We start from the raw sequence: 26,163 nt of genomic DNA on the forward strand, positions 1-26,163 counted from the left end.
ATTTTAATCGACTTCTCTCAGTCGTGGGGTTCGTAAAATGTCAAACATTTGAAGCGCCTGTACCAGTTAGCATCCAGAACCGGTTCAAACAAGCACTCTACAGCAGCAACAACAACTACAGCGTGGTTTTCATGTCACTTTTCCCACACTACCGTTTTCGCCAAATCGGGGGAATCCGTTTTTCCTATTTATCTCTCTGGTGCCAGGTTCGTTTCAAAGTTCTGTGGTTGTGTGGGTGCGTGAGTGAAGGTGAACGTGATGCATCATGGGAGGCGGAGATGCTCCACGCAGATGGTTGTTTTCAGTAAGCTAAATTTGCTCCCATGGGGTCGCCTTCACGCGGCGGGAGTGTTTCCACAGAGCTACCCCACCCCTTTACTTCTCTTCTTTTGTCTTATTTCTGCCTTACCAGTCCTTTCACCTGTATTTCCTTCCAAGAAAACTCTCCCTACTATTCCCTGCAGTTTTCCAATTCTTTTCTTGTTGTCTTATTTCTACCTGACTGGATCCATCACCTTTATTTCACTTACCAAAAGTCTTCTTTTCCACATCCTTATTTCTCTGCCCCCCGCATGTCGTAAGAGGCGACTAACGGATTCTGTTTCTCCTTTTACCCTTGTTGAGTGGTTCTTGTATAGAATATAGTCAATGTTTGTAAAGATTTTAGTCAAGCAGTATGTAAGAAATGTTTAGTCCTTTGTATTGGAAACTTGCATTCTCCCAGTAAGGTCATATATTGTACTACGTTGCAAGCCCCTGGAGCAATTTTTTGATTAGTGCTTTTGTGAACAAGAAACACTTAACAAGTGGCTCTATCCCATCTCCCCCCTTTCCCCTATCCCATCTCCCCCCTTTCCCTCGTCGCGATATAACCTTCGTGGTTGAAAACGACGTTAAACACCAAATAAATAATAAAAAACGCTAAATTAACTGCCAGTCAAAAAGTATAATCGTGTTTCCTTTGTAGGTTGCGGATTGAGAGATAAGGGTAGAAGGGGGTGGGTGGGGTGGAGTGGGGGCATTGCTATATCTCCTAGAAAGAGGGCGGGGTTGACGCCAGGTGCTCTGGTGCTCAGACATGAGATAGGTACAGGTGCGGGGGAGGTGGAGGCAGAATCATGTAGCGTATGGCAGCAACTCACTCCACACATTTTAACAAAACACAAATGCACGCATCAAAAAAACCTTTGTTATGATAACAGAATACCGGCAATAGTGAAGAGGGAGATACACCAACAACAACAAAAACAGAAAGAGAGAAAGAAGAAACAGGGAAAGAAGACAAAACCTGACTGCGCGGCGTGGACTGAATCATTGTCGATGGTGATCTTTCAACTTGGACTGATAATAGGAAAAGACTCATTTGCAGTGTTGGCGTGAGTATGTCACCTAACAGGTGAGTTTGGAAATCACGAGGTCCTGAGTTCGAATCTCCGCCGAGTCGTTTATTTTTTCCCCTCGATCTCTCTTGAAAAAATAAAAGTATGCTCAGCCCTGAGACTGAGAGCAAACCGGAAGTTACTACAGCAAAAATCAAGCGCTGAATGAAGCTGTCAAGGTCATACACGCAGTACATTTGGGATTTCAGGCCGCCGCGTTCGCTGTACAGAATTCTGTAAATGATTCTCAGCCCATCCCATCTTTTTAAACACTGACCCAGCCCCGGAGAGTCATAGGGAGACCTCAGCTTTAAAGCGGGCACAGTCCTTACAAAAACTAGTTAGGAGCGGCGAGTCATATGGTCTCGGCTCGGGAGCTGTCTGTGGAGGCTGCGTGCTACAATTAGCTGACCTGCTGCGAGAGCAGTCACTGCAGAGTTTTGAGATAACCTTTTAACACGTTTTATTTTATGCTCCTCAAGAATACAACTTTGGGCAACGTGCCACGTAAAACTACACGCAACAAGGATTCAGTAGGTACCAAACATGCCTTGGTCAGAAGTATATAGAATGTAAATGAATCTTTATAAAGAAGTAGGCTACTTCAAACGACAGCCACAGCCACGGTTGGGTTCACGGCATCAAACCGATGCGACTCTCCGTCATATCATACACGTAATCAATCACATAGATGACTAATAAACATGTAAACTACATGTATACGTCTATGGTCGGACATAAGAAAGGAGAGCTTCCCCCGGGCCTGTGCATGTGTTGTTCGTTGTGCGTGTGTAAATACATTTACACAACAAACTGACCACAAAACTGAGACAGACCTCTTTCGCTTCAGTCTTGCAGAATTTAAAGACGAATACAGGTAGAGCGTGTATTATACTAACTGTTTGGTAAAAGTATCAAACGTTTCTTTTTATAAATAAGTGGCAGGCTAACAGGAATTACTTTGCTTTCAACTTTTGACTCGAACAGCAGACGATGAATACCTGCGCATCGGGTGCTACATTATTTGTGTAGAAATTTTTTCTTGTACATTTAATGCGTACATTTTTTTCCACAATACTGTTTGTCCTTTATGACTTTGTTGTAAGAGACATTTCGAAATAACATTATTTTCACATTTATTCCTGATTTTTCTTTTTTTTTCTTTACCATCATTCCTTTGCTCTTAAAATAATACATAACAACTACAACAATTTTCAACAAAAACAGATTGCAACAACATTCCTATTTTAAGCTCAGCCACACGCCGACATGGAAGTTCAATGGTAGGGCCTACTTTCAAACTTTTTCTTCTCTTCGTTGTATTTGATTTCTTTCTATTTCATAAGTCGAGTGCATATGATTTCGGCTCGTGTTCATCGTGAGATGGACTTAGTTTCTTGTACTATCTGCCCAGGCCTACATAGAACCAACCATCTCTCGACTGACTTGGGCTGACACATACCAAATGAGTACTCAGTCAACCTCCTGACTGCCTCCTGGGGCTGGCTTTTTAAAATACATTCTTTTGCAGATCAACGTACACTTGTGACTTTTCATCAACAAAGTCTGACTCTGCACAAAGAGAGCGAGATTGTTGATTCCTGGTGTTTGTACATGCCTGGTCAAATGTGAGAGAGTGAACCCGATAGTTGACATGGGAAGGCTGTGCATTTAAAAACACGTGCATGGATGGGGGTCGGCCCGCTATTGCGCGGGGCCGCTATTGCGCGAATCTTTAGGGTTAGGGTTAGGGTTAGGGTTAGGGTTAGGGTTAGATTCGCGCAATAGCGGCCCCGCGCAATAGCGGACCCGCGCAATAGCGGCCCAGCCCCCATGGATGAGCCTCGGAAATACACAGCACAGAAAATAGAGTTGAGATGGTAAGCCAATCTATTGTCACGGGAAGGTCTGCAGGGGTGACAGATTTGGCACGCGGAGTTTGACCTGCATACTTATTCACAAAACTGGCTCTGAGGCCCGATAAAGGGAACAGATGTTATTTTAATAGGAAATCATGAAAACCTAAATAACGCCAGCTCACTGAGAGATCAAATAAACTGAAATTGAATTAGGTATATTTTGGGGGAACATATTTGTTTCTCAATCACATACTGTGTTAAGCTGGCGAGATATATTGGAAAAACCATGTGTCAGGCAAACAGCAAACGGGTAATGGACAGAAGTGAGTGACAACACAAGAAACTACACTGCCTCACAGTCATTGACAACAGGTTCACGGCATAGGTAGGTCACAGTTCACCCTAGGTGTTTACAATGCAAGCAGCATGCACGATAGTGATGACCTGGTGAACCTTGCTTACATCCTGAGCCTGGCACAGACAGTGTGCACGTGCGGAAGTGTGCTGTGTTTGTGAGGAAAGGCGTGCGTTTGTGTGCCAGTGCACTACTTAAAAAGGTTTTGCCGTTGCTTGATTGAAACATGACTCGTTGATCGACTGACTTGGGCGTGGTTATGATTATGTTGTCAGTGAGTTATTAGCGTTGGTTTTGATTAAATATGTGTATCTGTATGTCTGCATGTCTGTCTGTCTGTCTCTCTCTCTCGTCTCTCTCTCTCAGTCTCTCTCTCTCGTCTTTCTCTCTCTCTCAGTCTCTCTCTCTCTCTCTCTGTCACTATCTCGAGTCTCTTTGTGTACCAAGTTACCGGCGTGTGCACGCATGATACTTCGGAGTAAAGGTAAATGTCTCTCACACACACACTCACGCACGCACGCCGCACACACACCGTGCTGACACACACCGGCACACACACGCAAAACTTGAACACAAATTGGTTTAATGATCCACAAACCGGCCAAGAAATCAGAGACGTGCTGTATAAACAACTTTGCAAGGCATCCTGGCAGTAAACCAAGGCCTGCATGTAAACAGTTCAGAAGAATTGTACGGTCGATGAACATCTTTGAGGTTGAAAGAGACTGGGGAAGACGAAATATGGTCCACCATTGTAGGTAAAGCATGGTTCGACCCGGCCATCACGACGTTTGAAGGAGGAGTTTTGTTCGGTGGCCAATTATCTTACTTCCTCAGCTTCTGTTGGATGAAAAACAGTGGGCCAAAGCTATTATTTGTCGTTCTTTCTTTCTTACTTTCTTTTTTTATTTTTATTTCTTTCTTTCATCCCATATTTCTTTCTTTCTTTCTTTTAATCTTTCCATATTTCTTTCTTTCCATATTTCTTTCCTTCTTTCCATATTTCTTTCCTTCTTTCCATATTTCTTTCCTTCTTTTGTCTTTCTTGTTCGCCATTTCTGCATTAAAGGTACCTTCTTTCCATTTCAAACAATCTTGAAATCAGCATATATCTGTTTCCTAATGTCCACTTGGAAACCTTCCCGAAAGCGAGAGCCTGGCTGATTTGTGTATAGGCAGAGAGAATTCGTGTTGAATTGATTTCAAAGATTGATAAAGCTATCATTGACGTCATTCATTCAGCACACACAAATCACACTCCGCGCATAAAGTATCGACAGGCTGTACACGATTTGGCTCGATACCGCAGATCTGGTCGGGCTTTTATGGGATAAGGCCAGCCCGCCGCTTGGTCACATACTACTGGACCCAAGGCCAGCCCGCCGCTTGGTCACATACTACTGGACCCAAGGCTAGCCCGCCGCTTGGTCACATACTACTGGACCCAAGGCCAGCCCGCCGCTTGGTCACATACTACTGGACCCAAGGCCAGCCCGCCGCTTGGTCACATACTACTGGACCCAAGGCTAGCCCGCCGCTTGGTCACATACTACTGGACCCAAGGCCAGCCCGCCGCTTGGTCACATACTACTGGACCCAAGGCCAGCCCGCCGCTTGGTCACATACTACTGGACCCAAGGCTAGCCCGCCGCTTGGTCACATACTACTGGACCCAAGGCCAGCCCGCCGCTTGGTCACATACTACTGGACCCAAGGCTAGCCCGCCGCTTGGTCACATACTACTGGACCCAAGGCCAGCCCGCCGCTTGGTCACATACTACTGGACCCAAGGCCAGCCCGCCGCTTGGTCACATACTACTGGACCCAAGGCTAGCCCGCCGCTTGGTCACATACTACTGGACCCAAGGCCAGCCCGCCGCTTGGTCACATACTACTGGACCCAAGGCCAGCCCGCCGCTTGGTCACATACTACTGGACCCAAGGCTAGCCCGCCGCTTGGTCACATACTACTGGACCCAAGGCCAGCCCGCCGCTTGGTCACATACTACTGGACCCAAGGCCAGCCCGCCGCTTGGTCACATACTACTGGACCCAAGGCTAGCCCGCCGCTTGGTCACGTACTAATGGACCCAAGGCCAGCCCGCCGCTTGGTCACATACTACTGGACCCAAGGCCAGCCCGCCGCTTGGTCACATACTACTGGACCCAAGGCCAGCCCGCCGCTTGGTCACATACTACTGGACCCAAGGCCAGCCCGCCGCTTGGTCACATACTACTGGACCCAAGGCCAGCCCGCCGCTTGGTCACATACTACTGGACCCAAGGCCAGCCCGCCGCTTGGTCACATACTAATGGACCCAAGGCCAGCCCGCCGCTTGGTCACATACTACTGGACCCAAGGCTGGTATGCACGAGAAAGTTACCAGCCGGGAATCAGCCGCGGGCGGGGATTGGTTGAAATCACAAACAAACCTCAAGTCAGTATTTCCATCCCTCAGTGTTGGCTAGCTCCCACTCGCTTCATACCTTTCTCAGTCGTGCACACCATCCCTGTGGCTAGCTCCCACTCGGTTCATACCTTCAAGTCTCGTGCACACCATCCCTGTGGCTAGCTCCCACTCGGTTCATACTTTTCTCGTGCACATCACCCCATGGGTTCTTTCTGCGTAAGGTTGGCATGTTTGTGTGAAATGTTTTTTTCAGTCAGCCCTTTGTTTTTATCTGCGCAGAGTTGGAATGTTTGTGTGAAAGCATTTCTTCAATCAGGCCTGGGAGGTTCTTTCTGTCGACAGTTGTAATTGTGATGAATTCATTAAAAAGCATATGTGTGTGTGTGTGTGTGTGTGTGTGTGTGTCTGTGTGTGCAGGTGAACCAGCGCAGCCTGGGCCAGAGGTTCGGACTGCGGCCAGGGGATGCAGTGATGCGTATCGGCCAGGTGCCGGCCACACACCTCAACCATGACGCCGCCAAGGCAGAGATCCTCAGGGCGGGCAACGAGCTCCACTTTCTCATCAAGAGGTGCGATTTGTTTAATCAGTTATAGGTTCTGTTTTCCTGTGTTGGCTGGCTGGCTGGGTGGTTGGCACAGGTATACACTTTCTCATCAGAAGGTTGGACTTTTTTAATCGTTGGTATTGTTTTACTGTTTTGCTGGATCTCCACTTTCTACTTCAGTCAAAGGTTTGAATGTCACGTTTACACTGCACTTAAATACTGTTTGGCTAGCTGGTTGGTGACTGGCAACGACCTACAATTTCTGATCAAAAGGTTCGATTCTTAATTAAGGAAACTAACCTTTAGGCTACTGGCTGGCTAGCTATAGCAACGAGTTACGCTTTTGATCATAAACGGTTTGATTCTAATCTGAGATGTTGCTGTCTGGCTCACGGACCTGTATCTTCTTGTAAGTTCGTGGTCTGGCTGGCTGGCTGTTGGACTGACTGGCTGGCTGGCTGTTTAATCTTAACTTTCTGATTAAGATGTTTGGTCATTTTGATCGAAAATGACGTGAAAAGAAAGGCATACGTAGTTTTGACAAAGTTGCCTCCCTTCTGCCTTCGAAAATGGCGGCGCGCCGAGTTTTCGTTCTAATACCCAATGCCATGAAAGGCATCTGCCCCGTTCATTCCGTTAATCCAAAGGTATCTAAAATGACTTTTTATGCTTACAAATATGGATTCTGAGCTAGGAATTTACATGGCTAAATAACATTACCAGAGATATTCTACTCTGCTCCACTCGTATCGTAGCAGTAGAATATCGGGGTCGGCCCGTTGCGCGGGTCCGCTATTGCGCGAGTCTGCTATTGCGGGGATTAGGGTTGGGTTAGACAGTGTTTGGTTAGGGTTAGGGTTAGGGTTAGACCCGTGCAATAGCGGACCCGCGCAATAGCGGCCCAGCCCCAGAATATCTTGGGTCTGATCACAGGCAGAAGGTATCGTTCACTGGACCAATACTAGTACTTTCATGGAAAGTAGTCTTTCTATGAAAGTAGTGGTCCAGTGAACGATACCTTCCGCCTGTGGTCTGATACTGAGTCAGTCTGCTGGCTGCTCTGTTCGTCGGTCGTGTTCTTGTGAGAGTCTGTGATATATCCGATTGAAGCCGTGGGGAACTGGGGAAAGTGTCAGATCACAGCTTTGACGGAGAGAAAACCCTGCTTTATGTAAAATTTCGAACGTGTCATACATGTTCACGATCACGGAAAAGGCATTTTCTCCTGTCTTGTCGCACTGATCTCAGTGGGCTATCCCTGCACATGGGAGGCTACTGCTCTCTGTCACAATGTCATTGATCTGCAAACCAAAGTTGCTTCCCTTGTGTCAGAGTCTCTTATTACTATTGTCAGGAGAAGCATGTACCTTCAATTTTATGAATGTTTCCTTTCGTGAATAGTTAAAAAAATAAAAAAATCAACCAACTTAAATTACCTGTCTTTATCTGTTATTCTTAATTTGGGAATGTTTGCAGTCTTCCTGTTTCAGTTTCAGTTTTTTTTGTGTTGGCTCAGTTTCAATATATAGCACTTTTTACATTTAGTCAAAGTCGTTCTTTCTTTCGTTCTCTTCAGGAACGCAGTACAAGTGCCGCAGGAAGACCCCACACCGAAGGGCCGTTCCGAGGTGGTGGAGGAACACACGCAGTACCTTGGCAACCGCAACCCCACCGTGCAGTCCCGCTCCTTTCGCATCATCACGGAGACCCTCGTTGAAGAGATAGGCTGTAAGTCAGAGTTAGTGTAGCACTATGTTTCTTTTGCGATGGGTTTACACACGCCTGCCAGATGTCAATCTGCAATAGCTAAATTCATCAACAAATTCCCGCATTGTGTGCAGAAAGCACCCACAATGTTGATTTTGTGTATGCGTTCAAGTGGAGGGTTGGCCTTATTCCAAGTTTAAGCCTGGGCAGTAGTGAGATAGTGAGCAGAATTGTTTTCACAGGAAGGAGTGCCCCTTTGACAAACATCACCGTGTTTAACTCAATGCTACCAGTATCTTTATTTCTGTGTTTTCACGGTAAGGAGAGCGCCTTTGACAAACATCACCCTGTTTAACTCAATGCTACCAGTATCTTTATTTCTGTGTTTTCACGGTAAGGAGTGCCCCTTTGACAAACATCACCGTGTTTAACTCAATGCTACCAGTATCTTTATTTCTGTGTTTTCACGGTAAGGAGAGCGCCTTTGACAAACATCACCGTGTTTAACTCAATGCTACCAGTATCTTTATTTCTGTGTTTTCACAGGAAGGAGTGCCCCTTTGACAAACATCACCGTGTTTAACTCAATGCTACCAGTATCTTTATTTCTGTGTTTTCACAGGAAGGAGTGCGCCTTTGACAAACATCACCGTGTTTAACTCAATGCTACCAGTATCTTTATTTCTGTGTTTTCACAGGAAGGAGTGCGCCTTTGACAAACATCACCCTGTTTAACTCAATGCTACCAGTATCTTTATTTCTGTGTTTTCACAGGAAGGACAAACATCATCGTGTTTAACTCAATGCTACCAGTATCGTTATTTGTGGAGCAGTTGTCTTAATGTTGGTTGTACATAGGGACCATGAAGTTCTAGGATTCTTTCGATATCCTATGTGAAGTTAAGGGCTAGTTCCCGTGACCAGATCTCCTTACTACTCCTGTCAATTAAGTTGTGACTGTTTGCTTAACCGGTGTTTGTACATAGCGATTGGCTAGACACTTAGCCAACAGATATGCAACAGGGATGACATAAAAATAATGTCATACCGAATTTCAGGAAAATCGTCCAATTTAACACTGTCCAGAGTTATACACAATCAAAAGTTTGACAGACAGACAGACCCAGGACAGACTGACACACAGAGGCATTTTAATAATTTTATGATCCTTTTGTTTCAGCCTTGGAAGGCAACAACTCCGGCTTAAGTGTAAGCAACGCAACGGCCTTCCGGTGAGCCAGGAACTACGAGCCAATTCCAACTACCTATCATTGCGGCAGACTCATTTAGCTCAAGATACGGCAAACCCCTTTTGTAAGACCTATAACAACAATTACACCTTTAATTATCAAACAACAAAGATACAGAAAACCGAGTGTTTGAGAGGAGGGAGTACGTCTTAGCTTGAATGGATGTAACGTTACGATGATCAACAACACTTTTATAAAGCAAGGTCTAAAAAGGAGGCTTTCAGTTGTGTAAAAAAAAAAATCATGAGTCTCATCACAGATCTGCTAAGGCTTTTACACAAGAAAATGTCATTTTTTTAATCACATGCCAACAACTCTAAAACACTTTATGTGCAGTTACCTTTTTTGCTGAAGTGATTTTGTAATTACCACCTCTGCCAATCTGTAAAAGTAATTGAGCAAAAATTATCTGCAGAAAAAAAGGATGGAGTATGTAGAATGTGGGTATGTGTCCTAGTGAGACTATGCTCTAACCCCAGTAACAGCTTGGGCAGCTCTCAGGTGTGCTGTGGAACCTCCCTCCAAAATCTGACAAAAGCAGGTCTTAAAAACGGAGGTAAACTTATAGAGGTTGAACAAAAAATCTAGCACAAAAAAAGCAGGGTCCTAAAAGGGAGGGAGTCTTAAAGTGGGGGTCTTAAAGTGGGGGTCTTAAATGAAGGGTGTGACTGTATTACAAGGTGCTACACACTGGGGAAATGTATATTTTGCGTAACAACCGACTCCAAATGAAGATGTACTTTTTCTCGCATACAAACTACGGAAATGAGAAGACACTGCTGCTGTATCCGACAGACATTTTCCATTAATTTTGAAGACGCCAACTGATTGTTACCCTGTTCCTTTCATTTTGATACATTGGTTTTTTTCCAACATTGCTAGTCTAAAAGCAGACACAATATTAGGTTGTTTTGAACTTTCCAACATTGCTAGTCTAAAAGCAGACACAATATTAGGTTGTTTTGAACTTTCCAACATTGCTAGTCTAAAAGCAGACACAATATTAGGTTGTTTTCAACTTTCCAACATTGCTAGTCTAAAAGCAGACACAATATATCAGGTTGTTTTGAACTGTCCAAAAGATGTCAGCCAAGGTATTCCAAGGTTCTTCTTTCTTTTTCTTGTTCAGTCTGAGATCCAAAACTGAAAGGTATAAGGTTAAACTAGAGTAAAGTGAATTGAAGTAAACGAAAACTAAAAGAATAAGAAAACCAAATGTCAATGTCTGATTGTTCTAGTCGTGTCAACAGTCTGTATATCATTGCTCATTACATTCCTCTGTTGAGAAGAAAGATTCTGCGTAGACGGAACCCTTTGAAACATAATAAAAGTATGCTCTATAATATCAAAGTTAGCAGGCTCTTACAAACTTAACATTGTCTAGACATTTCAAGAGAATCCAATTTTGTAAGCATTTACATTAATTTTTGTTTACAGTTTTCATGTGTGTACTTCCACGCATACATACACACACACACACATACACACACCACGCACATGGCCAGAATAGACATTCAATTTTACTAGCTCCATTAGCCTTTCTCAAATACGGGATTGTATCCATAGGAGATATAGACATGCAAGGAAAGGAATTTGCATAAGGTGACAGTTTTGATTATTTTAATCCTTAATTAGTTTTACCTTAAGGTCATCCTAGGCCCAACCCCCTAAGAAACAGAGTCAAGAACTTATTGTTCGGCGTTTTCTACATTGAAATCATTTAATTTTCCCCAAGTGGAAAGGTGATCAGGGTGTACATGTATGCATTATTCCCAGGTTGTTTGATCTAAACATATGTGTTTGAACTAGATTCTCATTGTAAATCTCGACTATTTTTCTAATTGTTCTTTAATTTACATGTGTTTCTCTTTTCTCTTTTGGAAGTATCCTGTGTTTTGGGGTGTATCTATTCTGTGATTTGTGCAATATATACTCTTATCTGCTGTTGATATTCCTTAATTTGTTGATACTTTATTGTTTCTGAAGTTTGGATGAGAAATGCGAGTTTTAAGGGTTGGTATTTTATATGTTCGCTTTGCCTGTGTACGTGTGTGTTTTCACAAGGTATTCTCTTGCGTTCACCTCTTGTTTAAACAATAAACCACCAGCATTTGCTTCGGTTGTTCAATGGGGATTATATTGTTTGCTTTCCTGTTGAAAATATTTATTGTAGCATGCAGTGTATTTGACCTGTGTGAATTTCCACTCTGATTTCTCGCCTTCACTGCAGTGCACAACAATCTGTCCATGAAACCAAACTAATTTGTTTTAAACAAAAAAACAAGTGCAATTATAATGTGTCCGAAAGTTTCGGAATGTTACCACATGTATTAATCCGTTTATTGTTTGTGTAATATCTCCTTGACACTTTCAATAAAGATTGAACGAGCCTTCTTTCGGGTCTTGTGTGTTCTCACTGACTATAGTACACACTCTGTCTGTGTATCTAGTGATGATGACGATGTGTGCACAGTGTGTGTGTGTGCGCCTGCGGGCGTGCACGTAAGAGAGAGAGAGAGAGAGATAGATAGACGATGATTCTTTCTTTATTTGGTGTTTAACGTCGTTTTCAACCGTTCAAGGTTATATCGCGACGGAGGGAAGGGGGGTGATGGGATAGAGCCACTTGTCAATTGTTTCTTGTTCACAAAAGCACTAATCAAAAATTTGCTCCAGGGGCTTGCAACGACAGTACAATATATTACCTTACTGGGAGAATGCAAGTTTCCAGTACAAAGGACTTAACATTTCTTACATACTGCTTGACTAAAATCTTTACAAACATTGACTATATTCTTTACAAGAAACACTTAACAAGGGTAAAAGGAGAAACAGAATCCGTTAGTCGCCTCTTACGACATGCTGGGGAGCATCGGGTAAATTCTTTCTCGTCCCAACCAATATGGGACTCCCCCTAACCCGCGGGGGGTAGACGATGATGATGATGATGATGTCCTAAACTAAACATTCCAATAACAGACCGTTCTTGTTTTCTTGATGATGATGATGAAAATAAAACAGGAAAGTATGTAACTCTCAATTTTATTTGCTTAAAAACTCCAACATGTCTTAACTGCCAACAACAACATGCGTAATGAGAAGTTACACTAAGAACCATACTGAAACACTGGCAAGCACCTTAGCAAAATAACCATGACTATAGTGAGGAAGAATTTAGACAAGGAATGCCGATTGAGGCAATGTGAAACCAAAATAACCAAAGCAATAAAATTGTTATTATCAGATGAATGAACGTCCATTTTTGCCTTTTTTTACAGCATTTTTACATTGGATGTTTTGACTAAAATATGTTTTTAGATAGACTGGGAATCGAGACAAGGGAGGTGGCATATATGTGTTTGTGTGCACCCGTGTCGTGTGTGTGTGTGTGTGTGTGTGTGTAGATCATAGAGCGATTCCCTAACTACTGGACAGACTTAAAAATACCCCAAAACTGTACATACAAATTCTTTGTTGATATCCCCAGACACTCATGCTGATGGGGTCTATGTCGACCAAAAGAGTGGGATTCCCTTCATTGTTTAACTAAATGCATTGATTTCGCTTGACGCGATTTGTTTAAGTGTTCATGTCATATATACTGAGAACACAGTATTCTGTTGGTCACCAAATAATGTGATTTCTGGTAACCTCGTCAGCAATTACATTAAAATAAAAGCTCCGGAGCATAAGATTCTGTACCTGTACTAAGTTGTATTATAGAAGATGACACCGTTTTAAAGTTGTTATGTCAATACGGTAGCTCAGATGGTAGAGCACTGGACTTGTGATCGAAAGGTCGCAGGTTCGAATTCGGGCCGGGACGGGTCAACTTTATGTGCAGACCCAGAGACGGAAGCCATGTCCCACCCCCGTGTCATCACAATGGCACGTAAAAGACCTTGGTCATTCTGCCATAAGTGCAGGTGGCTGAATACACCTAAACACGCAGACACCTGGGTAGCGCGACTCCGTTGCTGCTAGCTTTCCACTGGGAGGAAGCGACCCGAATTTCCCAGCGATGGGACAATAAAGTAATGAAAATGAAAATATCAACTGCCTTCCTGCACCACAGTAAATACAGCAACAAGTGAGGAACATAACAGTGTGTATGGTCTACATTGAAGGTAACATAAAGACGGTCTTAAACTGATCAAAGAAAATGAAATAGCAAACATTCATCAAACAAACACTGAAACGTTGAATAACCCATTAACCTTTAACCTGTCATTATGCCTCAAAATTATAGGAAAAATAAACATCATTTACAGGAAAAGTAATACTTAAAATTACAAAATATATTACAAAACTCCTAATACTTGAGAAAACACACACAATTGAGAGTAAAGATTGTAACGCTGACAATGAAAGAGATGCAACCCATAACAATACAACCCAAGCTAACACCAACAATCAAATAACCATCAACCCCTCACGTCAACAAAACCCCTAACATTCAAACTTTAAAGCACTCACTCAAAAAAAGCTCTCAAGAAGAAGGGAGAAAAAAGTGAAAGGCAAAAGTAATGTTTTGATCTCTGAATATCACTGAACAATATGTGAAGTTGATGCAACAGTACAATTTTGATATTTGAGTATCTTGATCAAACAGAGTTAAAGTCATCTCTGAGGTTCACGGAACACGCTTTGAACATGATGAGAAAGTAATGTTTTGATCTCTGAATGTCACTGAACAAAGGATGAAGTGGACAGAAAAGTAATGTTTCAATCTCCAAATGGCACTTAAAATACTAGTCCGTCTCCACTTCACTACATGCTGTACGTGGACAAGCCAAATTACATGTTTGGGGTCATTAATACGTGCCAAAGTCTGTAATATATCTACAGCGCAATCAAAATGTGTCCTGCTTTAATTGCTCTCTTTATGCCTTAAAAGAAACAAATGACTAGAAACACACACGCGCACACACTTACACATAGATGGAACAACAGACATATCCATAGCAAAGAGAATCCAACATTTACATTTTGAGAGAGAAAAAAAAACCTTGCCAGTAAAAAGTAAATAAATAGAAACTACATTTTTTAAACCAGTTTGACATTTCCTTGTGGAATATTATATCTAATAATATAATGTCTGAAAAAAACACAAGAGCTAGGTTCCCTGAAAATATAATCAGAACCAGATATACAGTACACGTACTATGTTGCTAGATAAATTGTTATTTAGTCATCCTGTATTTCACTCATAATAGTAAAACTTGTAAAATCGCAAGAGAAAGAGTATGCTACTTTTTCTTGTTTCATTTTCACGGATTGGTATTACATGCCTGCTGGAGGCGGAGAATCTGACTTAGCATGAATACGGTTGCTATCAAGGGGAGCAACTGTGTCATGGACAGCAAAGACTGACAGGTGTTTGCTTCCCTTCGTGGTCTTTGAGCATCCACACACACATGCTTGCACACACACACAGACACACAGACACACACACACCCGCACACAAACAGGAGCATGGACTGTCCCAGACAATCAATCACACACAAACAGGAGCATGGACTGTCCCATGCAATCAATCACACACAAACAGGAGCATGGACTGTCCCATGCAATCAATCACACACAAACAGGAGCATGGACTGTCCCAGACAATCAATCACACACAAACAGGAGCATGGACTGTCCCAGACAATCAATCACACACAAACAGGAGCATGGACTGTCCCAGACAATCAATCACACACAAACAGGAGCATGGACTGTCCCAGACAATCAATCACACACAAACAGGAGCATGGACTGTCCCATGCAATCAATCACACACAAACAGGAGCATGGACTGTCCCATACAATCAATCACACACAAACAGGAGCATGGACTGTCCCAGACAATCAATCACACACAAACAGGAGCATGGACTGTCCCATGCAATCAATCACACACAAACAGGAGCATGGACTGTCCCAGACAATCAATCACACACAAACAGGAGCATGGACTGTCCCAGACAATCAATCACACACAAACAGGAGCATGGACTGTCCCAGACAATCAATCACACACATGCACTAAGGCACTCTTTTTACACTAAAACTCTTACCACTGTAAAACAAGTATAACATGAATGACAAAAATGTACATCAAGAAACATGTTAACAATACATGTCATTGGTGTTTTTGTACAAACTATGACATTTCACACTGATTGAGACACTGACTTTCCTCCGAGTCAGACTCAGAACTCACATGGCCCAAAAAAGGGAAATTCAATGTCCAATAGATACATTTTGAACTGTTACCACTGTCAAGCTATTATTTCACACAGTCACAATATGAGGCACTCAGGTGATCGTACCAGTCAATAAACACACACACACGCATTCACACACACAAACTAACAAACAGCAGAACAATTTTCACACATGACTATCACCAGGAAAATATGCTCACAGGAAATCATCTGCACACAGATTTGTCATTAATTTTTTTGCTTTTGCCTAAACTTTCCCAAGATGTCAACAGCTGAAAATGCTTTTAAGTACAGACAGCGGGTTTCAACAGCTTACTGTATTGCTACCAGCTGGTTTATACAGGACAGAGAACAATCACAAACTGACTTCAAATATGGCATACTCCAGAAAGAGTGGGACAGAAGCAATGCTACCTGCCTGAAACAAGTCTACTATTTGGAGCCTCTCTTTTCACATGGCTGCCCTATACAGTGGAACCTCTGTTTAAAGACCCCCCCCCCCCCCCCCCCCATTTTAAGACTCCCTCCCTTTTAAGACCCTAATTCTCAGATTGTCTGCTCATGAACTGTGTAAATGTACCCCCATTTTAAAACTCGCTCCTCTCCAAGACCCATAATTTCCTCTTTTTACATTTAGTCAAGTTTTGACTAAATGTTTTAACATAGAGGGGGGAATCGAGACGAGGGTCGTGGTGTATGTGTGTGTGTGTGTGTGTGTGTGTGTGTGTGTGTGAGTGTGTGTGTCTGTGTCTGTGTGTAGAGCGATTCAGACTAAACTACTAGGCCGATCTTTATGAAATTTGACATGAGAGTTCCTGGGTATGATATCCCCGGACGTTTTTTTCATTTTTTCGATAAATACCTTTGATGACGTCATATCCGGCTTTTTGTAAAAGTTGAGGCGGCACTGTCACACCCTCATTTTTCAATTAAATTGATTGAAATTTTGGCAAAGCAATCTTCGACGAAGGCCGGGGTTTGGTATTGCATTTCAGCTTGGTGGCTTAAAAACTAATGAGTGAGTTTGGTCATTAAAAATCGGAAACTTGTAATTAAAATTATTTTTTTATTAAACGATCCAAAAACAATTTCATCTTATTCTTCGTCATTTTCTGATTCCAAAAACATATACATATGTTATATTTGAAAATTAAAAATATAACAATTATGATCAAAATTTAATTTCCGAAATCGTTTTAAAAACTATTTCATCTTATTCCTTGTCGGTTCCTGATTCCAAAAACATATAGATATGATATGTTTGGATTAAAAACACGCTCAGAAAGTTAAAACGAAGAGAGGTACAGTAAAGCGTGCTATGAAGCACAGCGCAATCGCTACCGCGCCAAACAGGCTCGTCACTTTCACTGCCTTTTGCACTAGCGGCGGACTACGTTCAGTTTCATTCTATGAGTTCCACAGCTTGACTAAATGTAGTAATTTCACCTTACGCGACTTGTTTTCTTTCTTTTTGTTTTAGGGTTATAAAAGGGGGGTTTCAAGAGACTGCCAGGTAATGTTGTCATGCTATTTCAGTCTGGTTTCAATCTTGTAAGGGAAAGGAACATGCATATATTAACACATATCACTTAACATCCACATGTAGGTATGACACTCTATCCAGACTTTGAATATATTCCAGACATCCATTTAAACAAAAGTAAAGAATAAATATTTCATAAACACATACATACACATGTACACCCAAAAATGTTATTCATTTAAATCTCCCCCTTCCATACTTACAGGATATAACTCTAGCGGCATTGTATGGGCTGTGAAAGAGGGACTACTCTTACTTTTAGTCAGACAAACACGTTACCATGACTTCCATACTTACAGGATATAACTCTAGCGGCATTGTATGGGCTGTGAAAGAGGGACTACTCTTACTTTTAGTCAGACAAACACGTTACCATGACTTCCATACTTACAGGATATAACTCTAGCGGCATTGTATGGGCTGTGAAAGAGGGAACACTCTTGCTTTTAGTCAAACAACTTACCATGACTTCCATGGTGTCATGATGTCACTAGTGACGGTGTGTCTCAACCATGTGGACAGAGATACGTGCAGATCCTTTCCATAAAGCAAGGCTACAGTCAGGCTACAGTCAGGCTACAGTGGAACCCCTGTTGTAAGAACTCCAAACATGAGAAATTCAGGTCTTATAAAGGAGGGAGTCTTAAAATGGGGTTACAATCCATGTACAAAGGTTATGCACAGACATTGTGTACAAAGGTTATGCACAGACATTGTGTACAAAGGTTATGCACAGACATTGTGTATTTAAGCAAGGTGTTAAAATGGGGGTTCCCCTGTACTTGCTCTTTCACAAGCCATACAAAGCTGACCAGGTTAGTTGCCAACATTGGCTATTGAACCATGACCCTTTACAACTCATCCTTGGACTGGGCTTTCTCAGTGACTTTCTTCTTCATCTTCTTGGGCGGACATATGTTGCCCAGCTGCTTGCTGCGACAGAGGAGGTCCTCCACAGACTTGCCGGCCAGGAAGTGGTCGTAGATCTCCTCCTCCCCCAGCTCACCAACGTACTCCAGGCACATCTGGACCAGCCTGCAAGGTATAGGAGCTCACGTGTGGACATTGTGCAGTCACAATACAAGCTTCTCATTTGAAGTAAAGCAAAGAATGACTGACTGAAGGAAGGTGTGTTTAGTGTGTGTGTGTGTTTAGTGTGTGTGTGTTTAGTGTGTGTGTGTTTAGTGTGTGGACATGTGTGTGTGTGTGTGTGTGTGTGTGTGTGTGTGTGTGTGTGTGTGTGTGTGTGTGTGTGAATGGATGAAAGAATAAATGAGCTTGTGTGTATGTGCAGTGATGGCGCTAGTATTTTTTCAAACCGGTATGCAAACAGTTCAGGCAAAAACTGTAGACAGGTCATTCGAATCCAGTAAGAGTCCAACTCAGAATACTAGTTTTATTTGTTTTACCAGCGAAAAAAACCCTGGTAGTTCTAAAAATCAACCGGTAGGTCATATCGGCAGCCAATTTTGTTCGGTTATTTTCTCGTTTCAACCGGTAAATGGCAATATTGATGTGTATGTTGATGTGTGTGTTTATGTGTATGTGTGCATGAGTACATACATATGTGTGTCAGTACGCATGGACATGTTTGTAAATAACTTTCACCAATTATCTTATGTTCCATATCATTGAAGGTGTCTGTTTAGTTTACTTTTAGTTTCCTCTACATGTGCTATGCAAAATTCAGTTTGTTGTTAATGTTTGAAAAGACCCAGATACTTCTGTTATATGGGCGTACACCCAACACACCTGAAAAATATAGTTTGAAGATAGGTTGGCTTCCTCTTGATATAAATTGTTGATATCCTCATAGCATAATACTTGTTGCATCTTTCACTTCCATTTCCAAGTCACGTTAACTTTAATGCTAACACAGGAAAAGACTGAGTAAAAGGAACACAAAATATTGTCAACATATAGCAGTGTGCAGTTGACATGAGTTGGGCCTGGAGATAACTCTGTCTGTTGTGGCACTGTCAGTTTCACCCTATCGGCGTGGGTTCGACCCCAATGTTTGGCAAGGGATTTAGTTTCCAGTTAACTCTGTGCAGACTCTCCTTGGTGTCATGCACTCGATAAAGTTTTAAAGTTCACAGCGAAAGTGTCAAGGCTTAGAAACACAAAAACACCCATGCAGATAAAATTTTAAAAAATAAATTGGAAAGCGCCTTACTGTATGGCAGCCCTCTTTCCCCAGTGTGAAAGCAGCCCGAATTTCCATGAGGGTAACTTCACAAGACAAGAAACCTTATCGTTATCCTCAGGTTATCATATCTGTTGTGGGCGGGGATGTAGCTCAGTCGGTAGCGCGCTGGATTTGTATCCAGTTGGCCGCTGTCAGCGTGAGTTCGTCCCCACGTTCGGCGAGAGATTTATTTCTCAGATTCAACTTTGTGTGCAGACTCTCCTCGGTGTCCGAACACCCCCGTGTGTACACGCAAGCACAAGACCAAGTGCGCACGAAAAAGATCCTGTAATCCATGTCAGAGTTCGGTGGGTTATAGAAACACGAAAATACCCAGCATGCTTCCTCCGAAAACGGCGTATGGCTGCCTAAATGGCGGGGTAAAAAACGGTCATACACATAAAATTCCACTCTTGCAAAAAACACGAGTGTGCGTGGGAGTTTCAGCCCACGAACGCAGAAGAAGAAGAAAAAATATCTGTTGCATTATTCGTTTTTGATTGAAATACTAACACATTTACCAACAAAAACCAACAAAATTAGAAATGCAGGCTACCTGAACGGCCACTTGCCCCCTCCCTGCATGACACCTGGCGCATCCTTGGTCTCCAGGCCGTCCCCTGACAGTCGCCTCACCTTCTCGATCTCCTTGATGCCGTACCTGCGTCGTACAGGTAAATGGTACAGGTAAAACAAGAAGATGTTTGGTGAATGCAGCAGTATTACATGCTCAGGATTACAAACCTACAACACAGGAAAACCTTTTCATTACTAAACACTTGTAAAATGTAGGAACATGTTCCAGTGTTGTTCTCAGGCCTCAGGCTTCGGACATTTACTTTTTTTGTTGATCTGACGCACTTTTCTGACTCATGGCTGGTCAACCGTCCGATAGTTTTGACATAAAGGAAGTCTTCTGACTGGACAATGTTTATGTAATCAGGACATTTTGACTGATATATATAATTTCAATCCAGGTTTAAATGACCTATTGTCCTGTGAGGCTATGAACAACACTGCAACACCCGTAAACAATGATCATGTTACATGACTCATAGAGGACAGGTAACACAGCATTACAAAACAGGTAAGAATACAAATAAAAACTGTTCAGGCACGCCCTTCTCTTCTTGATACTACTACATGCATTATACGGCATAGACACATTGTAAAGCACACAAGTTGTCATTTGTGATACCTGAGGCATTAACACCTCCAATTGTTATCATACTGATGCCCCTGTTCATAATGTCATAATTTTATCTTCGGCACAACTCCAGTTCCTCTTGTTTACTTTCCACACATTTTTTGTGGAAAAGTTGCAAACTATACACTAGCTGTCACTTAGCTGTAAATATCAGGCTGTTAATGGAAGGGCACTGGTTCTGTGCGACGCTTAGTTCTCGAGATAGGTGTGACTACATGAAGTCATTTGTATTTGCGTCATCGAAGATCTTTTGTATTCCAATCAGGGACTGGGTGGCCGAGTGGTAACGCACTTGCACTCGGAAGCGAGAGGTTGCGTGTTCAGGCCTGGGTCAGGCCGCAATTTTCTCCCCCCTTTCCTAACCTAGGTGGTGGGTTCAAGTGCTAGTCTTTCGGATGAGACGAAAAACCGAGGTCCCTTCGTGTACACTACATTGGGGTGTGCACGTTAAAGATCCCACGACTGACAAAAGGGTCTTTCCTGGCAAAATTGTATAGGCATAGATAAAAATGTCCATCAAATACCCGTGGGACTTGGAATAAAGTAAAAAAATTCCATCTCACACGGCATTAAGTCTCAGGAAACATGAATACACGCATGCAGGAAAAAAAAAATATGGGTAGCGCCGTATGTATGGCAGCTCGCTTTCCCCGGGGAGAAAGCAGCCCGAATTTCAATGAGGGTAACCTCACTGGACTGTAAATCTTATCCAATCCAATCCAATATCGCCCAGGTCTGTGTTCTACGGTCGTTTTGATTGACTTGACAAGTTGAGAAAACCAATGACATTTTATTTTTGCGAAGCAACTGCATATGAAAAGAAAAGAAAGCGTGGAGAAGTATGTTTGGGTGCTGCAAGACTTTATGACCAACGATTTCTCCCTTGGAAGAAAATGAAGATGTCTGCTTTTCGTCTGCTTTGAAGGTTGGGAGATTTTACAGCGCACACGGCAAAATGCAAGTCGTATTGGACAAGAATGTTGTTATTCTTCTTTCTTCGAAGAACCGTAGATTTGTTCTTGGCCATATTTTCGAGCTTTGCATTGTTATTATATCAATCAATCAATCAATCAATGAGTCTTATATCGCGCATATTCCGTGGGTACAGTTCTAGGCGCTCTGCAGTGATGCCGTGTGAGATGAAATTTTATACGGCCAGTTTATATGGGAAAAACACGTTCAAACACAAATTTCGCTAAGAAACGATGATCATTTGCTCCGGAACTGCAACGTCAATTTGCCCAAACAAAATATTCTGGCTCAATATGCGGGAACAGGCTGGTAGTGTCATATTTTTTAAATGGGTTGAAGAACTGCTCCTAATTTACATAGCACTCCGGCTCTGTTATTTTTTTCGTCACACCCAAAACCGTTATTTGTTTTGGCCGACGCAGCATTATGTATAGTAAATGTCACCATTTAATGCTATGCAGTACAATTATGTTGACATGGTTGTGTCTATCAAATGAAATCACTGCTCACCCATTGAACTTTTCGTCTTTGTCTCGGCACACACGCTCAAGGAGATCAATCAGCTCACTTTCCTTCAGCTTGTGTCCCTTCTTGTAGCGACTCTGGATTCTGTTCAGCTCCTGTGTCATCTGCGCACAGAGATAGGTTAGCAAAATGTGAACAACACATGTGGATCACATGTGGATCTCACATGTCTGTCTCTGTTGTTACAATACATTGTAATTGCTTTTTTTTTAATACTAAGATTTTGATGTCATTTTCAAATGATTTTGTGCTGTTTTGTCAAAATTGCCCTTGTAGTTTGATCAACTGATGTTGCTTACCCTACGATGAAAAGTACAGCCGCAGTTTCCAACAGGAAAAGTCCATTGTTACTGTAATAATGGTAGTCGGGTCATCCGACCCCTCCCTGGCTAGCGAATGTACCCAGGAACACTTACCAAGTATGCAACGATTCTGCACCCATCACATTTCAGGTCCATTGGCATGTGCTGTGAATGCTGGTCTTCATCCGTCAGGTTTGCTGGACTGAACTTGAGCGTCTGCATGCCTTCAGGAACTTTATAGTCTGGCACCTCTGGTTCTTCCTCTTCCCATTCGTCCTTTTCACTCGGATCTATCTTGTCTCCACCCTCCTGTAACGTCGCTGCAAAGTTCACCGCGCCTAGCAGTAAAGCAAGCACAAAAGCGTCGTGTTTGCTGGAGGAAAACAGTCTAACCATTTTTGAAGTAATACGGAATCGCTCTCAAGTCCAAAAGACAAAGACGGCGAACGTCCTATTCAACAGTGTATTATGCTTGTCAGTTGCGTTCAAATAACCGTCTGCTGGAAACCGGTAGTGAGATAGAGTTATCTCCGCTTGCTACAGGAAAATATCTATTGGCGCTAAACCGAAAGTGACGTGGAACAGAGTGACTTGATCATTGATGCAACGTGGTGTAAAGCTATTGGTGGGTGTGACCAGCAAAGGATGAACACAGCGGTATCTCATTATCCCAGAACAGTCTTGGAAGTTTACAGAGATAAAATCGATAGCTAACAAACAGCCTGCATCACTGAGTCGACAGCCGGTGACCGGCTTTCATCCGGCGTAAAAACACTCACTGAAGTTGAGGCAAGTCAAGCCAGAATGCCCCAGGGGGTCGTCTCGGGGACAGCGATTTTACATTGATAGCGATACATAAAAAAGGAGTTTGGTGTGAATAATGCTGAATTTATTTCTATTTTATACCACACAAAAAATTATATATTTTTAGTGACAATATGTAGGCCTATCTGAACTTATGCCGCGGTTTCAAGTAACGAATGCCAGTCGCCCGCCCCGGTGTAACGACAGGCGGAAGGTATCGTCCACTGGACTACTACTATCACAGGCGGAAGGTATCGTCTTTCTGTGATAGTAGTAGTCCAGTGGACGATACCTTCCGCCTGTGGTGTAACACGAGAAAATTACTCCCACGAGAATTTTACTCCGGAGTAAAAATTTTGTACGAAAATGAAACTGACTCGCTCCCTTTACGAAAAACGTACTCCCCTATTACACATGAAAATTACTCCCCGCGACAGGTGAGTTCCGAGTTAACATTCTGTACAAAAATGTTACTCCCCTGACGAATAGGCCTACATAACGAATAAATCACTTCACGCCCTAACACGAGCAATTTAACTTCCCAAGTAGTAGTAGTAAAATTGATATTAAAAGTCCTACGGTTTTTTGCCATTAAGGACTTGAGTGTTTGTCCGCTTTTATAAAAAAAAAAAGAAAACAAGTCGCGTAAGACGAAAATACAATATTTAGTCAAGTAGCTGTCGAACTCACAGAATGAAACTGAACGCAATGCAACGCAGCAAGACCGTATACTCGTAGTCCACCGCTCACGGCATAGGCAGTGAAATTGACAAGAAGAGCGGGGTAGTAGTTGCGCTAAGAAGGATAGCACGCTTTTCTGTACCTCTCTTTGTTTTAACTTTCTGAGCGTGTTTTTAATCCAAACATATCATATCTATATGTTTTTGGAATCAGGAACCGACAAGGAATAAGATGAAAGTGTTTTTAAATTGATTTGGACACTTTAATTTTGATAATAATTTTTATATATTTAATTTTCAGAGCTTGTTTTTAATCCGAATATAACATATTTATATGTTTTTGGAATCAGCAAATGATGGAGAATAAGATAAACGTAAATTTGGATCGTTTTATAAATTTTTATTTTTTTTTACAATTTTCAGATTTTTAATGACCAAAGTCATTAATTAATTTTTAAGCCACCAAGCTGAAATGCAATACCGAAGTCCGGGCTTCGTCGAAGATTACTTGACCAAAATTTCAACCAATTTGGTTGAAAAATGAGGGCGTGACAGTGCCGCCTCAACTTTCACGAAAAGTCGGATATGACGTCATCAAAGACATTTATCAAAAAAATGAAAAAAACGTTCGGGGATTTCATACCCAGGAACTCTCATGTCAAATTTTATAAAGATCGGTCCAGTAGTTTAGTCTGAATCGCTATACACACACACACACACGCACAGACAGACACACATACACCACGACCCTCGTTTCGATTCCCCCTCGATGTTAAAATATTTAGTCAAAACTTGACTAAATATAAAAAAGAGGAGGGCAGGGGGTGAGGTTGAGATGATGATGCTCCGTGGAATTCGTTAAAATGAAAAGTAGTTAAGATGTTTCTTAGTAAGAATTATAAGTCTGTATTCTATATCCTGAATAACGGGTTTGTAAAATGATTTTTATTCAAAACGAGTTAAAAGGTAGAACCTTTCAGGATCACCAATAAAAGCAGATAGATGAGCAAGAAGAACACGAACAATAAATCTCAAAACTTCTTTAAAATAAAAAGGATTAAGATGTAAGCCACGAAGGCGCCGTGGTAAAGAAATATGTAGAGTTTTGGCGACTAGCACCTCCGTAATATCATTTGTAATTCATAAGCTATATGATGCTTTGCTGCTAGTGCATGCTCCGCAGGAGCATATGATAAAGAAGAATATGTAGGTGGGTGGGGGGAGGGACATTAGTCACCAGCCGAACCCCAAGCCTCAGAAAAGGCAGGAATGTCATGGTAATAAGTGATGGGAAAGAGACCGCAGTCTCCGACCTCATATTATGCCTCCAAACAGGAGGCAGTTTCTTGATAACTAGAGTAGTGCAGAGGACTAAAAACGGGGGGGGGGGGGGGGGGCAACCACAGCCACAAAAAGGGGCAGTAAGCCTCACCTCTCTCCTCTGCACAGTGGGGTCACTTGAATGGTTACGAGTCGAACGTGCACTGCTTAGAGGACACGCCTTGAGGTAGGCTATATAACATCTCTCTTTATATACTTTAAAAAAGGTAAGCGGACAAACACTCAAGTCCTTATAATGGCAACAAAAAGGTAGGACTTTTAATATCAATGTTACTACAATTCAAAAAAGGTACTCCAGAACTAGGGGAGAGACGCTAAAGTTAAGAAGTCGTTATGTAGAGGGTAGTCGCTAGAATCAGGAGGGGTGGCGGGAGCCACTCGACCTCAAACTGAGACACACAATCTGGGCTTAGAGTTATACCCACTGCCCCATGTCCGAGTCCCTGACCAGTCGGCACAGCAGCAAGCTGTGTGACCAGCCTAGAGAACTACTCTACTGCGCAAATAATCCTGGGGATTGTGACCATGGAGCTGCTTATGGTCATACAAAGTGTTAAAGGTAATGCAATTTGTAGCGCATGGAGCGAAAATGTGTTGGAATGACGTCCTGAATAGGGTTCTCCACAATGGCCGGACTTTTTAAAGATATATGGAAGCGGCAGTCGGCCGAGTGGTAACGCACTTGCGCTCGGAAGCGAGAGCCGGTTGCGAGTTCGACCCTGGGTCAGGGCGTTAGCAATTTTCTCCCCCCTTTCCTAACCTAGGTGGTGGGTTCAAGTGCTAGTCTTTCGGATGAGACGAAAAACCGAGGTCCCTTCGTGTACACTACATTGGGGTGTGCACGTTAAAGATCCCACGATTGACAAAAGGGTCTATCCTGGAA

At 42.5% G+C, this 26,163-nt stretch overlaps 2 protein-coding genes across 2 annotated transcripts in view; one reads left to right on the forward strand and one right to left on the reverse strand.

Moving 5' to 3' along the window:
- Positions 1-11,900, forward strand: part of LOC138958079 (synaptopodin 2-like protein) — a 25,665-nt gene extending 13,765 nt beyond the window's left edge. The window contains exons 2-4 of the mRNA XM_070329143.1: positions 6,422-6,573; positions 8,126-8,277; positions 9,437-11,900. Coding sequence (XP_070185244.1) covers positions 6,422-6,573; positions 8,126-8,277; positions 9,437-9,492 — 360 coding nt within the window. The 3' untranslated portion in view covers positions 9,493-11,900. The remainder of the gene's footprint in view (positions 1-6,421; positions 6,574-8,125; positions 8,278-9,436) is intronic.
- Positions 11,901-16,933: 5,033 nt separating this feature from the next.
- Positions 16,934-22,993, reverse strand: LOC138958070 (marginal zone B- and B1-cell-specific protein-like). The gene is made up of 4 exons (XM_070329136.1): positions 22,570-22,993; positions 22,139-22,257; positions 20,006-20,110; positions 16,934-18,296 (listed from the first exon to the last, which is right to left on the reverse strand). The coding sequence occupies exons 1-4, from the start codon at positions 22,849-22,851 to the stop codon at positions 18,113-18,115; spliced, it is 690 nt and encodes a 229-aa protein (XP_070185237.1). The 5' UTR covers positions 22,852-22,993; the 3' UTR covers positions 16,934-18,112.
- Between the last annotated feature and the right edge of the window lie 3,170 nt (positions 22,994-26,163).

This window comes from Littorina saxatilis, linkage group LG2 (genome assembly GCF_037325665.1).
Source record: "Littorina saxatilis isolate snail1 linkage group LG2, US_GU_Lsax_2.0, whole genome shotgun sequence".
NCBI lineage: Eukaryota > Metazoa > Mollusca > Gastropoda > Littorinimorpha > Littorinidae > Littorina > Littorina saxatilis.

What these genes read in the sequence shown, in the direction of transcription:
- LOC138958070 (XM_070329136.1), bottom strand. Translation starts at nt 22,851, where the DNA reads ATGGTTAGACTGTTTTCCTCCAGCAAACACGACGCTTTTGTGCTTGCT. An exon ending in AAAGACGAAAAGTTCAATGG is followed by an intron (nt 20,111 to 22,138) that starts GTGAGCAGTGAT and finishes TGTACGACGCAG; the next exon opens with GTACGGCATCAAGGAGATCG. An exon ending in GGGGGCAAGTGGCCGTTCAG is followed by an intron (nt 18,297 to 20,005) that starts GTAGCCTGCATT and finishes TATACCTTGCAG; the next exon opens with GCTGGTCCAGATGTGCCTGG.